The following is a 21868-nucleotide window of genomic DNA, read 5'->3' as shown; positions in this document are numbered from 1 at the left end:
TATTTCTTGCAGGAAAACTAGCACTTGAGCACAAAGACATTATTTACAGGATGATCACTTGCTATAACAGTGAAAAACAAAAATAACCCAAATGTCCACTGAAAAAAAGCAGTGATTAAGTGGATCATGGCATACCTATACAATAGGTACTCTTGTTAAGAAGGGTGAGATAAACAATTTGAAGCTTTAATGTAACTGCAATCTATATAAAGTTATTCTAATCCTTTTATAATTATCTAACTGGACTCCCTAATTTTAGTCCTTAACTGTATTACAAACACTCCCAAAGCTGTTAAGTCATAAGTTTCCTATATTCATTCTGTAGGTTTTAAAAGTTGTCAGTAGCTCTGTTAGTTAACTTTGGAATTCAAAGTCATATACAATGTTCTCCTACTTTTTCAAAGAAATTACCTTACCACTCAAAAAGTCATCTGCTCCAGCTGAGCTGAGTTTCCGTGAGTCCCACGTTAACATATCTAGTATGTGCATACCCATTAGTATGTTCAGACACCATCTGTAAGGTACTAACAGTATTCCTATCTTTCTCATGATCTTTATGTATGTTAACTTTAGGCATCCTGGGGGCAACTCAAAAAAAAAAAAAACATGAACATAGTTAAAGCTCAAGAATGTAAATTACATCACTATTTGTGGATGACATGACTTTATACCTAGAAGACCCAAAAGGGTCTACAAAAAAACTACTAGAACTAATAAATGAATTCAGCAAAGTGGCAGGATATAAAATCAACACGCATAAATCAAAGGCATTTCTGTATATCAGTGACAAAACTTCTGAAACGGAAGTGAGGAAAAACACTCCATTCACAATATCCTCAAAAAAAATAAAATACTTGGGAATCAACCTAACAAAAGAGGTGAAAGATTTATACAATGAAAACAACAAAACCCTAAAAAGAGAAGTAGAAGAAGATCTTAGAAGATGGAAAAATATAAACTGTTCATGGATAGGCAGAACTAACATCATCAAAATGGTGATATTACCAAAAGTTCTCTATAGGTTTAATGCAATCCCAATCAAAATCCCAACAGCATTTCTTGTAGAAATAGATAAAGCAATCGTGAAATTCATATGGAAAAATAAAAGACCCAGAATAGCAAAAGCAATTCTAAGCAGGAAGCGTGAATCAGGCGATATAGCGATACCAGATTTCAAACTATATTACAGAGCAATAGTAACAAAAACAGCATGGTACTGGTACCAAAACAGGCGGGTGGACCAATGGTACAGAATAGAGGACACAGAGACTAATCCACAAAGCTACAACTATCTTATATTTGATAAAGGAGCTAAAAGCATGCAATGGAGGAAGGATAGCATCTTCAACAAATGGTGTTGGGAAAACTGGAAATCCATATGCAACAAAATGAAACTGAATCCCCTCCTCTCGCCATGCACAAAAGTTAACTAAAAGTGGATCAAGGAGCTAGATATCAAATCAGAGACTCTGCGTCTGATAGAAGAAAAAGTTGGCTCCGATCTACATATTGTGGGGTCGGGCTCAAAATTCCTTAATAGGACACCCATAGCACAAGAGTTAATAACAAGAATCAACAAATGGGACTTACTTAAACTGAAAAGTTTTTTCTCAGCAAGAGAAACAATAAGAGAGGTAAATAGGGAGCCTACATCATGGGAACAAATTTTTACTCCTCATACTTCAGATAGAGCCCTAATATCCAGAGTATACAAAGAACTCAAAAAATTGAACAATAAGAAAACAAATAACCCAATCAACAAATGGGCCAAAGACCTGAACAGACACTTCTCAGAGGAGGACATACAATCAATCAACAAGTACATGAAAAAATGCTCACCATCTCTAGCAGTCAGAGAAATGCAAATCAAAACCACCCTAAGATACCATCTTACTCCAGTAAGATTGGCAGCCATTATGAAGTCAAACAACAACAAGTGCTGGCGAGGATGTGGGGAAAAGGGTACTCTTGTACATTGCTGGTGGGGCTGCAAACTGGTGCTGCCAATTTGGAAAGCAGTATGGAGATTCCTAGAAAAGCTGGGAATGGAACCACCATTCGACCCAGCTATTGCCCTTCTCAGACTATTCCCTGAAGACCTTAAAAGAGCGTACTACAGGGATACTGCCACATCAATGTTCATAGCAGCACAATTCACAATTGCTAGACTGCGGAACCAACCCAGATGCCCTTCAATAGATGAATGGATAAAAAAAATGTGGCATTTATACACCATGGAATATTACACAGCACTAAAAAATGACAAAATCATGGAATTTGCAGGGAAATGGATGGCACTAGAGCAGATTATGCTTAGTGAAGCTAGCCAATCCCTAAAAAACAAATACCAAATGTCTTCTTTGATATAATGAGAACAACTAAGAACAGAGCAGGGAGGAAAGCAGGAAGAAAAGATCAACATTAAACAGATACATTAGGTGGGAGGGAAAGGGAGAGAAAAGGGAAATTGCATGGTAATGGAGGGAGACCCTCACTGTTATACAAAATTACACATAAGAGGTTGTGAGGGGAACGGGAAAATAAACAAGGAGAGAAATGAATTACAGTAGATGGGGTAGAGAGAGAAGATGGGAGAGGAGGGGAGGGGGGATAGTAGAGGATAGGAAAGGTAGCAGAATACAACAGTTACTAATAGGGCATTATGTAAAAATGTGGATGTGTAACTGATGTGATTATGCAAACTGTATATGGGGTAAAATTGGGAGTTCATAACCAACTTGAATCTAATGTATGAAATATGATATGTCAAGAGCTTTGTAATGTTTTGAACAACCAATAAAAAAAAATAAAATAAAGTTAAACCAAAAAAAAAGAATGTAAATTACATTAAACAAACAAATTCATACTTTATCCATCACTTCCCAAGATATGTCTTTTTTTAATATTTTATTTACATTTTAATTTTCGGCAGACACAACATCTTTTTTTTTTTTTTTTTGAGACAGAGAGGACAGAGAGAGAATTTTTAATATTTATTTTTTAGTTCTCGGCGGACACAACATCTTTGTTGGTATGTGGTGCTGAGGATCGAACCCGGGCCGCACGCATGCCAGGCGAGCGCGCTACCGCTTGAGCCACATTCCCAGCGCGACACAACATCTTTGTATGTGGTGCTGAGGATCAAACCCAGGCCGCACCCATGCCAAGCAAGCGTGCTACCGCTTGAGCCACATCCCCAGCCCCCAAGATATGTCTTAATCATGTTATGTGCTTTCAATAAATAAAACAATTATTTGAATACTAACCCAAATCAAGGGTTAGGTATTTTAAGACCATGAGCTCAGTTTGGCTCCATTCTGTAACCTTTATGTATGTCACCCAAAGTCTAAGTTTATTTGTAAAATTTTTCCCATGAGATATTTCCCATCAGACATTTGTAAGATAATGAGAAATGTTGTAGGTAAACAAGTAGCAGAGTATCCAATAAAATATGGCCAATATTAATTCCCTTAATAGGATAAAATTTGAGAATTATTTTATTAATACTTGAGATTTATTAGTATTTACTCGATGTAATTTGGTGATTAATAGTTGAGATAGTACAGAAACAGCATGACTTTGGAGTAAAACAGACATGATATCAAATCTTCCTTCACTGCTTTAAAGATGAGGAGACTACGTGTAGTTTTTAGCAGTTAAAAAAAAAAAAGGGCTGGGGATGTGGCTCAAGCGGTAGCGCGCTTGCCTGGCATGCGTGTGGCCCGGGTTCGATCCTCAGCACCACATACAAAGATGTTGTGTCCCCCGAAAACTGAAAAATAAATATTAAAAAAATTCTCTCTCTCCAGAAATAAGAAAAAGCAGTTAAAAAAAAAAAAGATGAGGAGTTTGAATAATCTCACCCTCAGTTTCCTCATCTATTTAAAGGATATATCAACTACTACACACACCCATGATTAAGATTTTATGACACAATAACGTTTATACAGCTTTTAGTTATCTGTTGCCTTCATGTTAAACCAAAACTATTTTAATGTCTACTCTTTACATTTTGATAATTTACACTTACTTAACAAACTCTTAGCACTTGCTATGTGCGCTAGGCACTGTGTTAAATGCTAAACATAAACTGGTGAACAAAAACTCCTTTTCTGTCTTCCTCTAGTTTACCATAATGGAGGTAGTAGGACATGCATTAATCAAATAATCCAAATGTCAACTGTGCTAAATGCTATAGAAGGGTAAAACAAGAAGACAAATAATAATGGGCTTTTGCCCTGAGCACAAAGCTTTATAAAAACTCTTCCTTAGGTAAATTTTCTCTTGCAGTGTGAATAGGCAGTAAGTAGGCAGACTGGAAGAAAGAAGAGTTTGCCAAGCAGAGAGAATAAAATGTGTGTTTTCTGAATTTCTGTATTCTTATATCCACCCTAACAAACAGTAACCTGGTTGAAGAGACCGGAAGAACAATGTAGCAGACAGAATGTGAAGGAAATGCCAACTACATAGGAATGACTAAAGATGCATAGCTTTGTAGGGCACATTATCCTAAAAGCAATGTTAAATTTTAAAAGTTATATGTATGGTTAGTTTATCTTTTTGTTGTTGTTGCTGATGCTGCTGCTGGAAGAAAATGAAATTGCTTTATTTCACAAGAGTCTGGTGACACTATGGAAACAAATTTGAGGTGAAATGAGTAAATATGAAATCAATCTGGAATCAAAGAAATAAGAATTTAAAATGAGGGAGACTACAGTAGCAAAAAAGTATAATGAGATAAATTCAACTGGATCTGATGACAGACTGGATAGGGTTAAGAATAGTAAAGACAATCTCTAATTTCTGATTTGCATTACTAGGTAGATGCCAGTTGCGTGTTAATATAGGAAGTTGGTCAGATTTGGGAAGGAAAGACTGATTATGCATTCAATTTTGGACAGGTTGAATTTGAGATGTTTCTGAGATATTCAATAAAAGAGATCAAATAGGCACTAGAAATGTAGGTTCGGAAAGTTCAGGGACGTTCTGGTCATAAATATGTATTTACAAATTATTTGTGTTTAGGTCATAGTGGTTTGCCCCATCTGAACTTCCCAGCTAGCCAGTCATCAAACATAAGTTAACAACTAGTGACATATTTATAAGACCTCTACTATAATCACCATTAATGAGTACTATTCAAGTTAACTGGTGTGTTTCTGAAATCAAGATTTTTATTAGTTAACTGTTAGAAAATATAATTATTCTCTATCATATATTTAAAGACCACAAAACACATTTCTAAGTCTTATGCGGTGGTGTTATTATCCCAGGAGAATTTAAACGCAAAGATGATTTGGTCTTATCAATTCACCCACCCCAGCATGCCAACTTTGTTATTGAAAAAAATAAATTTCTTAATAGGTATTATACATACACTAATAAACATGCTCAGACTGATGGACAAATGATACCAAATCTTTAAATATGTCCCAACTGGACTTCCCCATATCATAAAATGGTACCACCTCTCATTCAGTTTCTCAGGCTCAAAACTTTGGTGTCTTTTTTTCTCCCTCACCTTTCTATATCTAATCCATCAACCAATGCTGTTAACTTCAAAATATATAATGAATCCAACTCTCTCCCAACCTCTGTCACTACCATGGTGTACTGAGTGACCATATTACTGTTATACCTCAATGCAATTTTGTGCACTTACTCTTGTATTCAACTATCCATCCTCCATACAATAGAGTAATATTTTGTTAAAATTAAAACCAACGAATAAACCCCTCATCACTCTCCTATTCAAACCTTTATAAATGGATTCCTATCAAGTTTTGAACAAAACTCCCAAGAGTAATGTGGCTCTTTGGTATCTCCTTCTTTCCTGCCCCTTTAATCCTGTATTATCACTTTTGGAACATTAGTCTTCTTCTAATCCTTGATGAACAAAATTCATTCTTGTCTAAAGGCTTTTGTGTACTGGAATATGGAATTATTCATTTCCCAGGAATTCTTAAGGCTTGGTCCCTCACTTAATCGAGGTCCATGCTAAGATGTCACCTTCCTGCTTGATGTGGGGTAGGACTGAAAGCTTGAACAAAGTCTCCTGTGACCTTTCTGTGCTAAAGGGAAAAACCTACCATGTAATGTCTTATCCTTAAGACATTTGAAACATGTGGACTGTGTCTAACTACGCTACTATTCATGCCCAACTCCTGAACTGAGTTGATCAATCCCTATTAACATCCAGCAGAAAATAAGGCAAATTCTCCCTTGGAGGAAAACCATACCAACCCCAATCCATTAGTTCTTTTATATACAAGGCCCTGCATTAATGAAAAACATTATAAGACCTAAAAAGAGGAAGAAAAAGATGTGACCAGGGAAACTGTGATTGGTAATCAAGAGAAAAAAAATGATAAGACAACAATCAGACCCACAGATGACTCAAATGTTGGTTTTAGCTCATGAAGATTTAAACTATATAACAACACTGGGGCGGGGGGAGTCATGTGTGGTAGCACATGATTGTAATTCCAGAGACTCAGAAGGCTGAGGCAGGAAGATCCAAGTTTGAGGCCAGCCTCAGTAATTTAGCAAGACTATTAGTAACTTACCAAGATCTTGTCTCAAAATAAAAAGAACTGGGGATGTAATAATTAGCTCAGTGCCCTTGGGTTTAACCCCTAATAACACATCTTCTACACCCAGATACAAAAAGGAAAAGATTAGTGAAAAGACAGGACTAGTGAAAATATTATTACCTAGAAACTCTAGGACTGAAAAACAATATATCTGAAATTAATAACTAATTGGACGTGTTAAACAGAAGAGTGAACATAGTAAAAGAAAGGACTGGTAAATTGAAAGAAAATAGGAAATATCCAAAATGAAGTGCAGGGAGAAAGGAAGAATGAAAAGAACAGAAATTAATAGGCAAGAAACACAAATGGCCTAATGTATTTATTACTGAAGTGTCAGGGAAAAGTTAACACATGAATTAACACATGAAGAGAGATGGCTAAGCACTTTTCAAAACTGATGGAAGACATCAGCTTGCAGATTTCAAGGTCAGTAAGTAAACTCCAAGCAGGATAAATAGAATGAAAACTATACATAGGCATATTATAATCAAACTGCTGAAAACAAGATACAAAGAGGATCTAAAAAGCATGGAGAAAAAAAAAAAAAGACCCATCACTCACAAAGATTATAAAGATTTTCAGCTGTCTTCTCAACAGAAAAGATAAAGACTATGGAATGCCAATTTTAAAAGTACCAAATAAAACTGCCAATTGAGAATCCTATATCCACTGAAATACATATATATATATATCCACCTTTCAAAATGAATGTGCAACAAAGATCTCTCAAGAAAACTGAGTTAACTACCCACAGACCTACCCAAAGAGTAATACTAAAAAGTTGTTTTTCAGCATAAAGGAAAAGCAATGAAAATACAAAGTACAAAATGCCAGGGGGAAAGGGGCTGGGGATTCAGCTGGTAGAATGCCTGCCCTTGCATGCACAAGGTCCTGGGTTCTAATCCCCAGCACCACACACACAAAAAAAATTGACTGGGGGAAAGGGCACAAAGATTAGAAAATGAATGGGGAAACATGAAAGAACATTACTTGAAACAACAATAACTTTGTAGCATTAATAACTATAAAATATGTAACAACTGTAACACAAAGGATATTGGCAGCAAACAGAATTGAACTATTTTTAACTTCTTGTATTATTCTGAAGGTTGTAAAAGCATTAATATAACAGACTGTAAAAAGTCAAACATACGTATTATAACTTATAGAATAACCACTAAAGGAATAACACAATCAAGTATAACTAAAAAGCTAACAGAAGAGATAAAAATAGTGGTTCTATACTGAGCTAAAAGAAGGTACAGAATGGAGAAAATAAAAAATAGGGGGAAAAAGCACGATAGGCTTTAAACCAACCCTATCAGTATTACACTAAAAGTAAACAGTCTAAACACTATTAAAGGGACAAAGATTCTCAAATTCGATACATGAACAAGACACAAATACAAAATGTTTACATGACACGTACTTTAAAATAAGGATGCAAACAGGATGAAAATAACCGCAAATAATAGCTTAAAACTAGTATGGCTATATTAGATCAGGCAAAGTAGACAAAGTATTCATACAGATATGAAGTGACACTTTGTAATTATAAAAGTATCACTTAATCACAAAGATGGAACAATATTAAGCCTTATGCTCCAAATAACATAATTTCAAAGTGCATCAAATAATCTCTCCCCTAATCATTACTCTCTATTCTGGCTTTCCTTTTTTATTCACCACATTTTTCACATCTGACATTTAATTATTTTTTGCTTATTCACCCACCCTCAACATAAGTGCCACAAAGGCAGTTAAATTAGTCTGTGTAGATCACAACTTTATCCTTAATAAAAAAAGAGTCAAATTTTTTTAGTGCCTGGCATATATTAGGCATTTAATAAAATGGTTGTTGAACAAATTAATAAAACTAACATTAGCAACTTATTTTCTTTGTGCTGATTTTCAAAGTTCATATTATACATTAATTTCCTTCAGTTATGCAATTCCCTAACTTAAATAGTATTTAGTAAATTTCTGTGAGCTCAGGTTTTATATCTGGAAAATGTTACTGGGAAATATATGTCCCCTTCATGAAACAAAGGCTCCAAAACTAAAATACCACCAAAACATGCCTGTTTCTTTTTAGTACTTAAATATTGATTCACATAAAAATACAATTATATAAGCTTTCATGTTTATTAAACTTCACAGAAATTCAAAAACTGTGTCTGAAAATTGGTTATCTAATTACCAGTTGCTCATTATGGTGACATGAATACTATCTGGTAGAGATATACCTAAATTAAACAAACTCTGAAGTTTTCAACATTCTTCTAAGTGGGCAAAAGGAAATCTTACAAATCAAACTTACAAGTTGTAAGAAGATATAGAAAGCAATTTAACCTTTAATACCTGGAACAAGTTTTACAGCCACATTTGTAATTTACATATACAGTGAAGATCACTGAAAAAGCTTCCTGTTGCACTGCAGCAAGAAATTTTATTATAATGTAGATTAAATGGATTTGCTACAGAGTGCAGCAAGGTAACCTCACTGAGGACCTTAAGGTTTTCATAATGGAACTTGTTACAGTGAGTTAAATATTTTCTTAATGTTATACAGTACATACTTTCAGAATAAACATTATCACTGCAGAGTGTGCTAACAACAGTTAGCAATTAATGTTTTATACACACTTAATTTTATTGTTCTTAAAGTATGTGGCTCTCCAAATGTTAGTACATAAAATGTTATGTTTAAACATAATAATAAGATAAGCCTCTAAGATGGAGACTCAGGACATCAAAATTTTGATCATTATTGCACCTATTTTTCTACAGAAAACTGAAAAATTTACATCATAATCCTCCCCAAAAGTCAACAGACACATTGTAAAATTACAGACTTATTGGCATGGAACATAAAATCTACAATGAACATTTTTTGTATGTGTGAAATGATGTACAATATTAATGATGTACAGTGCAATGAAATCTGGGTAACTATGATCATGCAAATAAAAATCTTCCACAATCATTTTCTCATGTTTTATAAAATGGCCTTGAAGATATATTTCCATAAATACTTCTGGTGCAGTTTAGTCAATAACAAAAATACAAAGCTATTCCTTATTTGTTATGTTACAGATTTAAAAACATGCCTCCTTTGTACTACTGCAACAGAAATAGTGTGTTGGGAGAACTGAACTAATTAAACATTAAAAAAAAAAAGTATTGTAATCCAAAATTAGCTGCCTTGATATACAGCAGCTTCCTATAATCACTGGTGTCGGTATTGGTGTAAATAAAGAAAAGTTAAACACTGAGAAAACATAATTCAAAACATCTTTCTAAAAATAAAAGGTTGTTTCAAAAACATGGAAATCTTTAAAAGAAAAAAAATCACATCAATTGCAAAACACACTGGAAAATAGTAAAATGTCATTTTCTAAAATAGTAACTTCTTTATTATATCTCCCATCTATTATAACCAATCTTGGAAATATACCTTAAACATAATGGTGTTTTATATGAAAAATGCTCCATTATTCAATGTGATAAACTTAATAAGTTAGAATATGATTTTTTTTTTCTGGTGTTAACTACCATGAAAAAAAACAAAAGAACAGCACCTGAAATACTAAAATGATCTGGGTAAGTATTAATCAGTAATCTGTATGTTTTGGTTCAAAATACAGTCTATATAACTGTAAAAAGAATACTCCCTTAAGCAATTTGTTTCTATGTTTGCAGATTACAATGAACAAAAAAAAAAAGAAAAAGAAAAAGAAAAGAAAAAGATCTGTTCTAAATCCAAATAAATTTCCACTTCAACCAATCTAAATGAAGTGGAGTTTCATTCAATATTGTAAGACTGTGATTCATACAGTAGCTGATATAGTTGAATATATCACTTCTGCCCTGTCCCTCCCCCCAAAACAATTTTTGGCTCCAAAATAAAGTACAGTAATAAGCTTTTGATGAAAAACTATGTTATGGGGTAATCTATCATATACTGTGGCTAAATATGAATTTACAGAAAAAAGCACATCTCATTTTCACCACTTTTCATAAACATGCAACTCACTATAAAATACAAAACACTTGGCTTTCAAGAACAGATTTATAAAGACACACTGCATCAATAAAATTTTTTCTTTCTGATTAACTTTACACTGTTATGAAGAACTGGTATTTTCTAAATGTGTATATATCAGATTTTATATTATAGTGTAATAATTTGCATTTTCTGAACAAAATGTTCAAAAGGAAATTACTTATACACAACAACATTCTAGACTATGAAAAACTCAAGTTAAAGAATTTTATTGATACAGTAGATTAATAAAAACTGAAAAGGGATGATAAAATGGGATAAAGAATTCATTACATTATTTTATAACACACTCTTTAAAATTAAAATATTTTAAATCTCTTTCTTCTTAAAATTTTCATTGCCATGAAAGGTCAGAAAATTCTGGGACCAATACTGAGTTGATCTGTAAAGCAATCAAGCAACGTTAGGACTATTTCACAATTTGCATGGTGTCTTCCCATCAGCTTAATTCTGGTGTAATGGCAAACCATTTAGCACCTCTGAATATTGAGGATGCCCAGGAGTAAACACTAGGTAAGATACACAAGGGGAAGAGACTATTTAACACTCCCAACAAATAGTGACATCAAGAAAATGACACCAATTGTTGAAAAAAAAATTTTTTTTTCACAGTAAAACTGCAGAGAATACAAATACGCTGACAGATTACTGCTTAAGATCTATCCTAACAAACTCTTTTCAAATCAATAGATCCAGTAAACAGTTGGGTACTGTCAGTTTAAAGCCGCAGATAAAAGCTATACAAGCACTTTAGAAGTCAGAAACATTTAAAAGGAAAGAAAAAAAAGATATTTACAGGTTTTTCTTTAGTTTATGTCTACATAGCCATTACACATTACACTTTCACAATACTCCATAGTCAATGTCATCACCATGTGTATGGCTAAAGTGTGTGACCACAAATGCATGAGGTCATAAAGTAAGGTCCAACTGTCCGTTCTTCAGCAGTCCCATTTTGTGCATCAAAGGCTTGATTCAGCCTCAAGCTTGACAAAAAAATGGTTTTTTCCAAAGTTTTCGTAAAGAAAATTACATTTGTTCATCGCCTTTCCCTTTTAGAACTTCGCCGCCGTACCTTAAGAGAAAAGTCACCAGAGACTTAATTAAAATGGGAACACATTTATTAAACATAACAGTAATTATTTTTTCAACCAATCTTTATTCTCACTTGTTTCTGAATCTGCTTTCTCTGTTTCCCCGAAACCTTTCTCCTTTTAACTTTCTGCCTTGGCATCACATATTTAGGCCTCTATCCAAACCCTTACATGCCCATAAACAGCCTTTCCCAAATCAGCAAAGTAATTTACTTTTCTATCTGATAAGCCTAGAGATAAATGATCAGACATTAAACTTTAGAGTAAGAAAAACAACTACACATGGATTTATCATCTTTCTACTTATGTTTCTGTAGTAAAAGAAAACATTTGATAATTATGAACTTGTGCTTGTAACTATCTTTCTAGAAAAGTAGAATTTGGTTCCTAACAGCTATCAAATAGATATAAATAATATGAGATTAAATATATTACCATTTACAGACAAATGCTAATGAAAGCTTAAAACTAAAGATCAGTACAAACAATATAAATATAAAAAGAACAGGGTTTTAATTAATTTACTGCATATTTTTCTATGATTAGTAAAGACATTAATCACTCTTCTGTAATCTTACTCTGACCACTGTCACTCCCCCACCCGCCTTAAAAAACCTTTAGGAGCTAAGCCAAACCAAGTTTGAGAGTACAATTCAGCTTGACCTACCCATGTACACAAATAAATCCCAGGGCACATAGGACCACTGCTTATATGAAAAAGGACAAAGTCAGCAAAGAACAACTCTGGTGGAAGTTGGTCACAGAACTCAAGTTTTTCAAGGAAAGAAGGCTGGCTGAGCTAAAGATTTAGTATTAGGGGCTGGGGTTATAGATCAGTGGTAGAGCGCTTGCCTAGCATGTATGAGGTACTGGGTTCAATCCTCAGCACCACATAAAAATAAAATAAAAGTATTATGTCCAACTACAACTAAAAAAAATTTTTTTAAAAAGATTTAGCATTAGTATATCAATGTTTAATTACGCTGATTATGTGTTTTCCAAAGAGAAGTATCTTAGATATGTTAACTGGCAAAGCCATTCAATTAACTGAGAAAAAAATTTTTCCCCTGGGAAGCACCACATCCCTATTTTTGCACAAGAAGTATCTATTACCAATTTTATGAATTTTCATTAAGTTTGTACTTCAATTCCAAAAGCTGATTTTAATTAAAGACATGTTTTATTCAGAGTGAATAATTTCTAGTCTATTGTGAAACTCAAACAGAAATGTCAAATTCATGAAATATAAACAATAGTGTACTTCACGGATATCAATGGCCTTAAAATTGAGGTACAAATTAAATGCTTCAAGTGTTGATGCTAAACTGCTACTTGTACTTCTCTACATTCAGTTTAGAATTGATGTTTACACATTCACTATGCTATACCTATTATTCTCACTTCATTTCAGACTTCCATAAAAGTTGTTTTTATCCAAGTTGTATTATCCAAGCTGGTACTGGCACTATAAACTATAGCAAAGAATTATATTTGGAATTACAGGCAACACTAAGCGCCAAATGGATCTGACAAAATATTTACTGACTCTATTTTTATACTGCATACTACTAACACATGACATTTTAATAAACACATACGTTTACTGCAGAAACTTCCTCTTCCTCTGTTTCTTCCTGTGGAATATCATCATTGACAGGAGAGTTACCCTGAAACACATCTACTTCTTCACTTGAATCATTTTCTTTAGTAGCTGCTTGCTTGGAGCGTCCTACACGGCTAGAGTAAAAACATGTAAAATGAAATGAACATTCCAGTCCTTAAGTTGTAGATTACCTCATTAGAAGAAATGCATCAAATATTTTGTGAATTCTTCTACCATTTTTACCCTCAATTACATCATGAGGTATGTATTTTTTATATTCTAAGCCTTACTATTTATTTTAGAATCTTACAAACATAGATTTTCCAAAGAACAAGAGTTAAGTGTGACTGACTATAACCATAAAGGATTTCAAAAGATAACCTGAAGTCTGACTTTCCTTTCACCTTTTACAACTCAGAAAAGACTTCTATGTCCACTGACAAACCAAAGCGAAAATTCTTTGAGCAGAAAAGAGTATACCATTCCTGGCCTAATACATTCCACTCACAGGAATCACAAACCCTTCACTTCTCCCCCATTTTCACTGCTACTATCTAATTCAAACCATTCCTGCCTCTTGTCTCTTCCTTTTGTAAAATACTCTTTATAAAAAACCTGTATTAGTTCTTTTTAGGTATATATAACTTTAGGATTCATTCTGATGTAATTATAAAAGCATCGAATGTAGTTTGCTCTAATTTAGTCCCCAGTATTTCCCCTTTCCCTTCCCTCTACTCTTACTGATCTATCTGCTATTTACTTAGGTTTTTAAAAATTTCTAGTGTTAAAAGAATAGCTGATGTCAATCCCCATTTACATCTTTCCACAGAACTTACGAGTAATTTTGTAAAACCTACTAACTTATTATAATGACCCTGAAGATAAATTGCCTACCTGTCTGTTCTCATCTCTTTTTACTCTCCAACTCCTGACACAACTACAATCCAGCAAACCCTGGCTTTCCTTTAGCTCTGAATTTGCAAAGATTTTTCCCACTTCAGAAACTTCAAATATAGTGTTCTCTCCATCTGGAATGTCCTTCTCCTTATTCTCTGACTGCTTAACTCTTTATTATTCTCAAATAATCAACTCATTATCATTTTTCAAAGAAATATATTTCCCCACCTCCCCAATTCTCCTATTACATTCTCTTAGAGCATCCTAAAATTCTCCTTCAATGCATATCAGAAGCCCTAATTCTTTTTTAAAAATATTTTTAGAAAACAATTTATTTATTAATTTTATGTGGTGCTGAGGACCAAACCCAGTGCCTCACATGTATGAGGCAAGTGCTCTACCACTGAGCTACAACCCCAGCCCCAGAAGCCATAATTCTTTATTTATGTGATTATTAATGTGATTCTTTAATGACTGCATGCCCATTAGACAGTAAGTCCCATGAGGATAAGAACCATGCTTGTTAAGTGCCACTATACATGAAGTGCATGCAAAATAATGGTAATCTTTTTCAATTCCACTGAGCTCAGAAAACATACACACACACACACACACACACACACACACACACACACACACACACACACGAGACATATAATACCATATGTTCTATAGCACCTAATACCATATGTTCTAGCTCTGAAAAAGAGCCCCCCAGAGCAAGGAAACACGCTGCCAAGATAGAACACAGAATCTCTTCCTATACAGAATTGTAAAACAAACAAATAAACTTAGGTTTAAGAGAATTTGTATTGTTTTAGAAGGTAACACATTAAGCCCTTAATTGTATGATTTCCAGATATAAAGAAACTAAAGTTACAAGGCTGAATAAAATATTTAACCCCTTTTATTCCCTTGTTAAAAATTTCATCACAGGTATTAATGCTCCCTAAGAATTCTTTGTTTAGAAATAGTGATTTTTCTTTGGTTGAATTCAAATACATCTGTGAAGTTGCCATAAAAAATGCACTTACCTTTATCTTTAACCTGAGATAGAAAAATATTTAGTTCCTAATATTTATTCCTAACCTTCATGTTAGGAGGCATGAAGTACTGGCTAGATGCTTAGGCAACTTTTCCTTTTCCTGTGGAATACACAGGAACAGGAAAAACTCCAAGGTAATCAAGTAACTAAGATATATTGGCAACACTTGAAAAGTGAAGCTGCAGATGTAATTACATACTGGATTCTCTCAGAAAAAGTGTGCAGAATTTCTGATGAAGCGAAGATAAACTACTTCCACTTACATAACTGAGATGAAAATATTGCCAACCATACATATCACAGTATTGATGCTCTTGTCATGTTAATAATTTGTCATGTTGACAATACAGGTTTGTTGCTATACCTCTCTTATATATTGCCTGTGTGAATACCCAAAACTATCTATATTTAGATATAGACAAATGAATTCAATTAGAAAACAAAAACATAAAACACTTGAGATCAACTTGATAATTTCTATGGATTTAAGAAAGATGGTATCTGTTACTTTTCTATGACAAGTTCAAAGAATAAAAGCAGAAGTACAAAACCAATTTTTTAAAAAGAAAAAGTTGCTATGAGGAAATATGAAGAAAAATTGTAGCTTGTGATGATGAGGCAACCTGGTTAAATGTGTAGTGATTATATAAAAATACCTAATCATCTCTTTAGATACATAAAAAGTCTGTATTATTTGGTATTCATTCATAAACTTCTGCCTAAACCTATAAAAATGTATAAATATTACCCAGAGGTTTAACTGGGATATCAATCACCTAGGTAAGTTTATAAAAATTTATCTTACCTAGTGTAATGGGACTAAATATTTGGATTTAAATATAGTAAATGAACTTTTGCAAAATAATTTGAAATTGGTTTGAAATTTAATATTATTTACAACTTACACATTTTTTTTGGGTTGTGATGGTGATGGCGTTTTTGATGGTCTTCCTCGTCCTTTCTGTGGTGTGGATTGTGTGGACTCAAGTGCACTAGTTTCAGGAGATTCTGCTCTGCTTTGGGGAAGACCCAAATGTGGATAGCATCAAATTATGGTTTAAAATATGGTACGTAAATAGATGTAGCTTAGAGTTACACATATTTACCTCTGCTGTGCTCTCCTTGATGCTCGGTGCTGCTTGCTTTTTGACTTCTGTTCTGTATTTCCACTTTGTCTATCTTCTTCTTCCTCTTCCTCTAGTGCAGGAGGTCCAGATTTTTTTTTGTTTCCTTTTTTAGAAGATTTCATCGTTGGTTCTTCTTTTGGTGTACCTCCACCAAGAGGTTTTGGTGGTCGGCCTCTTTTACCCTTTTTTGGTGGACTATTCTGTTCATCCTCATTTTCTAAAAGATCTTCTTTGAGCCTCTTCTCTTCAGGCCACTGCTGTTCATCTGATTCTGAAGCTGTATGGCCTCTTTTCCGGCCTCGTTGACTGCCTTTGGGTTTCTGTTCTTGTACCAATTTAGTCAGGTCATCCATGCCTAATTTCTCCTCTGGATCTGTGACAGGGTTTTTTTTCCGACTTCTAGGCTTCTCTAATTCAGACTGAAGGGAAAGAGATCAATTTTTAAAAAATAAAATTGTTGGGGCTGGGGGTATGGCTCTATAGCAGAATACTTGCCTACCACAAGCAAGACCCTGGGTTCAATCCCCAACACCATAAAATAAATAAATAACAAATAAATAAAATTGCTCATAGAAAACATACAAATATTAACCAGATATTAACTGGGATATCAACTAGGTAAGTAAACAAAAATTTATCCTATGTAATGTAACAATAAAATTGTTAACATAAAATAAAATTTTTGAACAATGAAACAAAAACACCTGTTATCACTAACATATACCTAAATATCCAGTGCTCATATATGTCAGATATATGTCTTATATATGTCACACCTAAATATTTACTAGTTTTTTGTTTTGTTTTGCGATGGCATCTTGCTATATTGCTTAAGCTGTTCTCAAATTAATAGACTAAAGTGATCTTCCAACATCAGCCTTCCAAGGAGCTGGGACAACATTCATGTGCCACCATGCCCAGAAATTTACTCATTTTTCAATTTAAAAAAATTATCTGGGGTAAGAGAATAACTCAAAAGGAAGCCTCGCAAATCACTACTTTATTAAATTATATATTAGTGAAGAACTGTTTCATGGGCTGGGGTTGTGCCTCAGTGGTAGAGCACTTGCCTAGCATATGGGGGGCGCTCGGTTCGATCCTCAGCACCATATGAAAATTAAAAATAAAAGTATTGTGTCCAACTACAACTAAAACAAGATATTAAAAAAAAAGAACTGTTTCATGAAAAAGGACATTCTAAATTCACTGTGTGATACTAAAGGATAACTATAATAAAGAATCTGTTTTGATAGTCAATTTAAATAAGTTTAATTTCACCAGACAGAGCATAATAAAACATCAAAAGTTATATATCATGCTTACAACATCATAAAAGAGCTATTTCTGTTTTATAAATGAAGATTGATATAAAAGTTAAACACATATTAAAACTTCTGTAAATATTTATGACTCAGAGATACTATTTCTAAGTTAGTTAATTAGCAACAACAACAAAACATCAGTGGCTTTCAATTTTAAAATAAAATCCTAGTCTACATTCAGTGAATTTGAAATGAAAATGCACAGGGAGACTGAGAAAATTCTCCAGGGACCCAAGAATGAGAGTACATGTACGAACACTTACAATGCAAACTTAACTTCCAAAAGGTCTATCAATCTACACTCTTAAATCAGAGAAAAGAAAGCAACAAAAACTATCAATTTACCTGTAATTTTTAAAATTTGTTATTAGTCACTATATTTCCTGTAAACTGCCCAATTATATCTTTGGCATATGCTCTTTGCTTACTTTGTTTTAGAGTCTTAATGTTTTAATCTATATTCTTTTACCCTTCTTGTATATGTTTAATTTACTACTGACTGGTGTAATTCCTATGTTAAATCCCTAACCATTCCCCAATGTAATGATACTAGAAATAGGGTCTCTGGGAAGTAATTTGGTCAAGAAGAAGTCATGAGGGTGGGGACTTTATGATGGGATTAATATCTTGCAAGAAGCACCTCTCTCTTTCTCATATGAGGACACAGTGAAAAAGTGCAAGACAGGAAGAGAGCCCTTATCAGAAACTGAAATCTATAGGCATCCTGACCTTGGACTGCCCAGCCTCCACAACTGTGAGAAAATAAATTTCTGTTGTGAAAGTCTATGGTATTTGATCAAGATACTAGTGTATTTTGTTTTAGAATAGAATGTGAAAAAAGGTTCAAACTGTTTCCCCTACCCCTACCTTCAAAAAGACATTCAATCATTTCAGAACTCCTGATTTATTATATTATGTTCCTTTATTTTATGTTTTGAAAAACAGAATAATTCTGGGCTAATATAACAGCAGTACAATATTTTACTAATTATAGTAACTAAATGTTTGTGTCTAGTTGATTCTATTTTTTAATTGTTTTTTTAAATAAATGACAGCAGAATGCATTCTTATAACACATATAGAGCACAACTTTTCATATCTCTGATTGCACATAAAGTATGTTCACACCAATTTGTGTCTTCATACATGTACTTTGGATAATAATGTCCATCACATTCCACCATCATTGGTAACCCTCTGTCACCTCCCTTACCCTCCCACGCCCTCTGTCCTACCTAGAGTTTCATCTATTCCTCCTATGCTTCCCCTCCCTACCCCACTATGAGTCAGTCACCTTATATCAGAGAAAACATTAGGCATTTGTTTTTCAGGGATTGGCTAACTTCACTTAGCATTATATTCTCCAATGCCACCCATTTACCTGCAAATGCCATTTTATTCTCTTCTATTGCTGAGTAATATTCCATTGTATATATATATGCCTGCAAATGCCATTTTATTCTCTTTTATTGCTGAGTAATATTCAATTGTATATATATGCCACATTTTTTTTTTTATCCATTCATCTACTGAAGGGCATCCAGGTTGGTTCCACAGTTTAGCTATTGTGAATTGTGCTGCTATAAACATTGATGTGGCTGTGTCCCTGAAGTATGCTGTTTTTAAGTCCTTTGGTCTCAGAAGAGGATATACAATCAACAAATATATGAAAAATACTCATCATCTCTGATTCTATCTTTATTACTCCTCTTTTCTTATTTATTTTCTTTCACATGGACTTGAGACAAGATAACACTGAACTTTTATAATTGTATGTTATTAACTTAGGAAAAAACTAACAACTTATTAAATACCTTTTTCTCATGCAGAAACACGGATATTTATCTCTCCAAGTCCTATATTTCTCAGTTTTAAAATTATTTCTAAATAAAGGTTCCCCCTACTTCTTTTTAAGATTATGTTTAGATTGAGCTATCTATCCATCCTATTTAATCTATCTTGTTGCTGCAGTTTGTTTTGATAAAGGAAACTCCCTTTCCCCAAGTGCCTGATATAAAGCAAAATTAAGAGAGAATTACTTGCACACAAACATATAAGGCTACCATATTGCATTCTTAGCTTTTCAATTGCTTCTCCACTGCAAAAATAACAATGTATATGTCTTTTCTGCTTCATTTTTATTCCTCTGACTTCTAGTTTATGTCAAGGTTCCTGAGTTGATCAAACATTCCAGAACAATTTTAAATAATAGGTGAACAGGCTGCTTGTTTTGTTTCTGATTTTTAATAAGAATGCTTCAAGTGTTTTGCCTTTTAAGAAGAATGTACTGACTACTGATTTCAAACAGACAACTTTTAACACATTCATGAACGAGTTTTAAATCTTGTTTTCTTGAAAGATCTGAGATTATTTTGTTATAATTTTCCTTTTTCAGTACATTAATTTACTATATTGTATTAATTTTTTTAAAACATTATACTATCCTTGAGTTCCAATGAGAGGAAAAGACCTAAGTGAATGGATGCAGTTAGTTTGTATTTAGTTCTGTGCATAAGTTAAAAATTAAATACTGCGATAAAGAAATTTGAATATAAGAGAAATACTAAATTAAAACCAAATTTAATATATTATCTCCAATTTTAAATGCAACAGGTCTTTTTGATATCCAAAGGTTTAAAAAGATTCTTTCATGCTTTGGAAAGGTTAGTATAAATAGGAAATCCAATGTCCACTTTCTTAAGAATACCATTAAATAATCGGATTTCATAAAACATTACAAATCCTAATTTTTCATTTTTAGTTGTATTGTTTTAAAAACACAGGGAATATAAAACTGAGGTGAGAAGTCAGAAATAGAGAAACATATTATCTATAACATATAAATGTATATAAATAATAATTCCTTATAATCTACTGGTATTTAAAAAGAACTTGGGTTGCATAATGCTTAACTCTTCAAGGGTATTTCAATCAAAATTTTATTAATAAGTTTCTTATGGTACCTCTAAAAAAGGGTTCAACATTACATACCATCCCACAATAGATGGCAAAAGGTTTCCATGATAATAGCACAAATAAATCTCAAGAGTCCAGGAATTCAAAATAGTCTATGAAAAATAAAATACTTTGTCTGTACTGGCCCAAAAGGCAGTAACATGGAATTTATATATCCCAACACTAAAAATCAACAAAAGCCACATTCCCAACTATATTTGGTGGGGGGGCATGTTGACATGGGCATGGTACACTATGGGAGTGGCCTAGTTGACATTTCCAATAAGCCAAAAAAAAAAAAAAATCTTGAGTTCTCCCCTTAACAAATTTTCAAAAACAAAAAACCAACTCTTGAAAATGAAGGATTTTCTACAGTAAGAGATAATTAGAACCACAAGACAAAAATACCTTTTCTAATTCAAAAGTTCTCTTCTATAAATCCAGATAACAGGATTCTTTTCTGGCTATCAACTTTTCTGCTTAGGTGAAATTTTTAAGTAGTTAACGAAGATCAAAATTTACAGTATACTCAGGTGTAGTGTGGCATGTAATCCCAGTGGTTCTGAAGGCTAGAGCAGGAGGGAGTGCAAGCTCAAAGCCAGCCTCAGCAACTTATTAAGGCCCTAAGCAACTTAAGCAAGACCCTGTCTCAAAATAAAAAATAAAAATGGCTGGGATATGGCTCAGTGGTTAAACACCCTTGAGTTAAACGCCTGGTACAATCAATCAATCAATCAATCAATCAATCAATAAAACAAAAATTACAGTATAAAAAATGAGGATTAAGAATAGAAAGTATTATCATTATAATAACAATGAAAGAAGAGCAACAATTCACTTGTTTTGTAAACCTAATCAGCTAAATATGCACAAATATTTCCTCACAGATAAACTAACTGACTAAAACAGCCTAATCAATAATTCAAGAAATGTATTTTAGAGTTGAACTGAAAAGTCATGTATTATATATCTGTAGTAAAATGTTACCAAATTTGTTTTCAACTGACATTTATTAAATAAGATCTATCACAGAAGTCATTTCTACTAAAGTTTAAACACTGAAGGAGAATTTAATGAAACCATAACATTTCCTACCTTTACTAGAAGCTTATTTAGTAAATGGTTCAAGAAATGAAGTTAATGGAGAAGGCTTTAGGACCTTCATT

At 33.3% G+C, this 21868-nt stretch overlaps 1 protein-coding gene across 1 annotated transcript in view; it reads right to left on the bottom strand.

The window, feature by feature from the left end:
- Positions 1-11249: 11249 nt before the first annotated feature.
- PDS5B (PDS5 cohesin associated factor B) overlaps positions 11250-21868 on the bottom strand; it is a 210199-nt gene continuing 199580 nt past the window's right edge. Inside the window, exons 32-35 of the mRNA XM_081276045.1 lie at positions 16405-16844; positions 16204-16314; positions 13352-13490; positions 11250-11734 (exon numbers count right to left, since the gene is read on the bottom strand). Coding sequence (XP_081132171.1) covers positions 11699-11734; positions 13352-13490; positions 16204-16314; positions 16405-16844 — 726 coding nt within the window. The 3' untranslated portion in view covers positions 11250-11698. The remainder of the gene's footprint in view (positions 11735-13351; positions 13491-16203; positions 16315-16404; positions 16845-21868) is intronic.

Source organism: Spermophilus citellus (assembly GCF_964194105.1).
Source record: "Spermophilus citellus genome assembly, chromosome: 1".
Lineage (NCBI taxonomy): Eukaryota > Metazoa > Chordata > Mammalia > Rodentia > Sciuridae > Spermophilus > Spermophilus citellus.
Note: the sequence above shows the minus strand (reverse complement) of the source record. Positions and strands in the feature narration are given on the sequence as shown.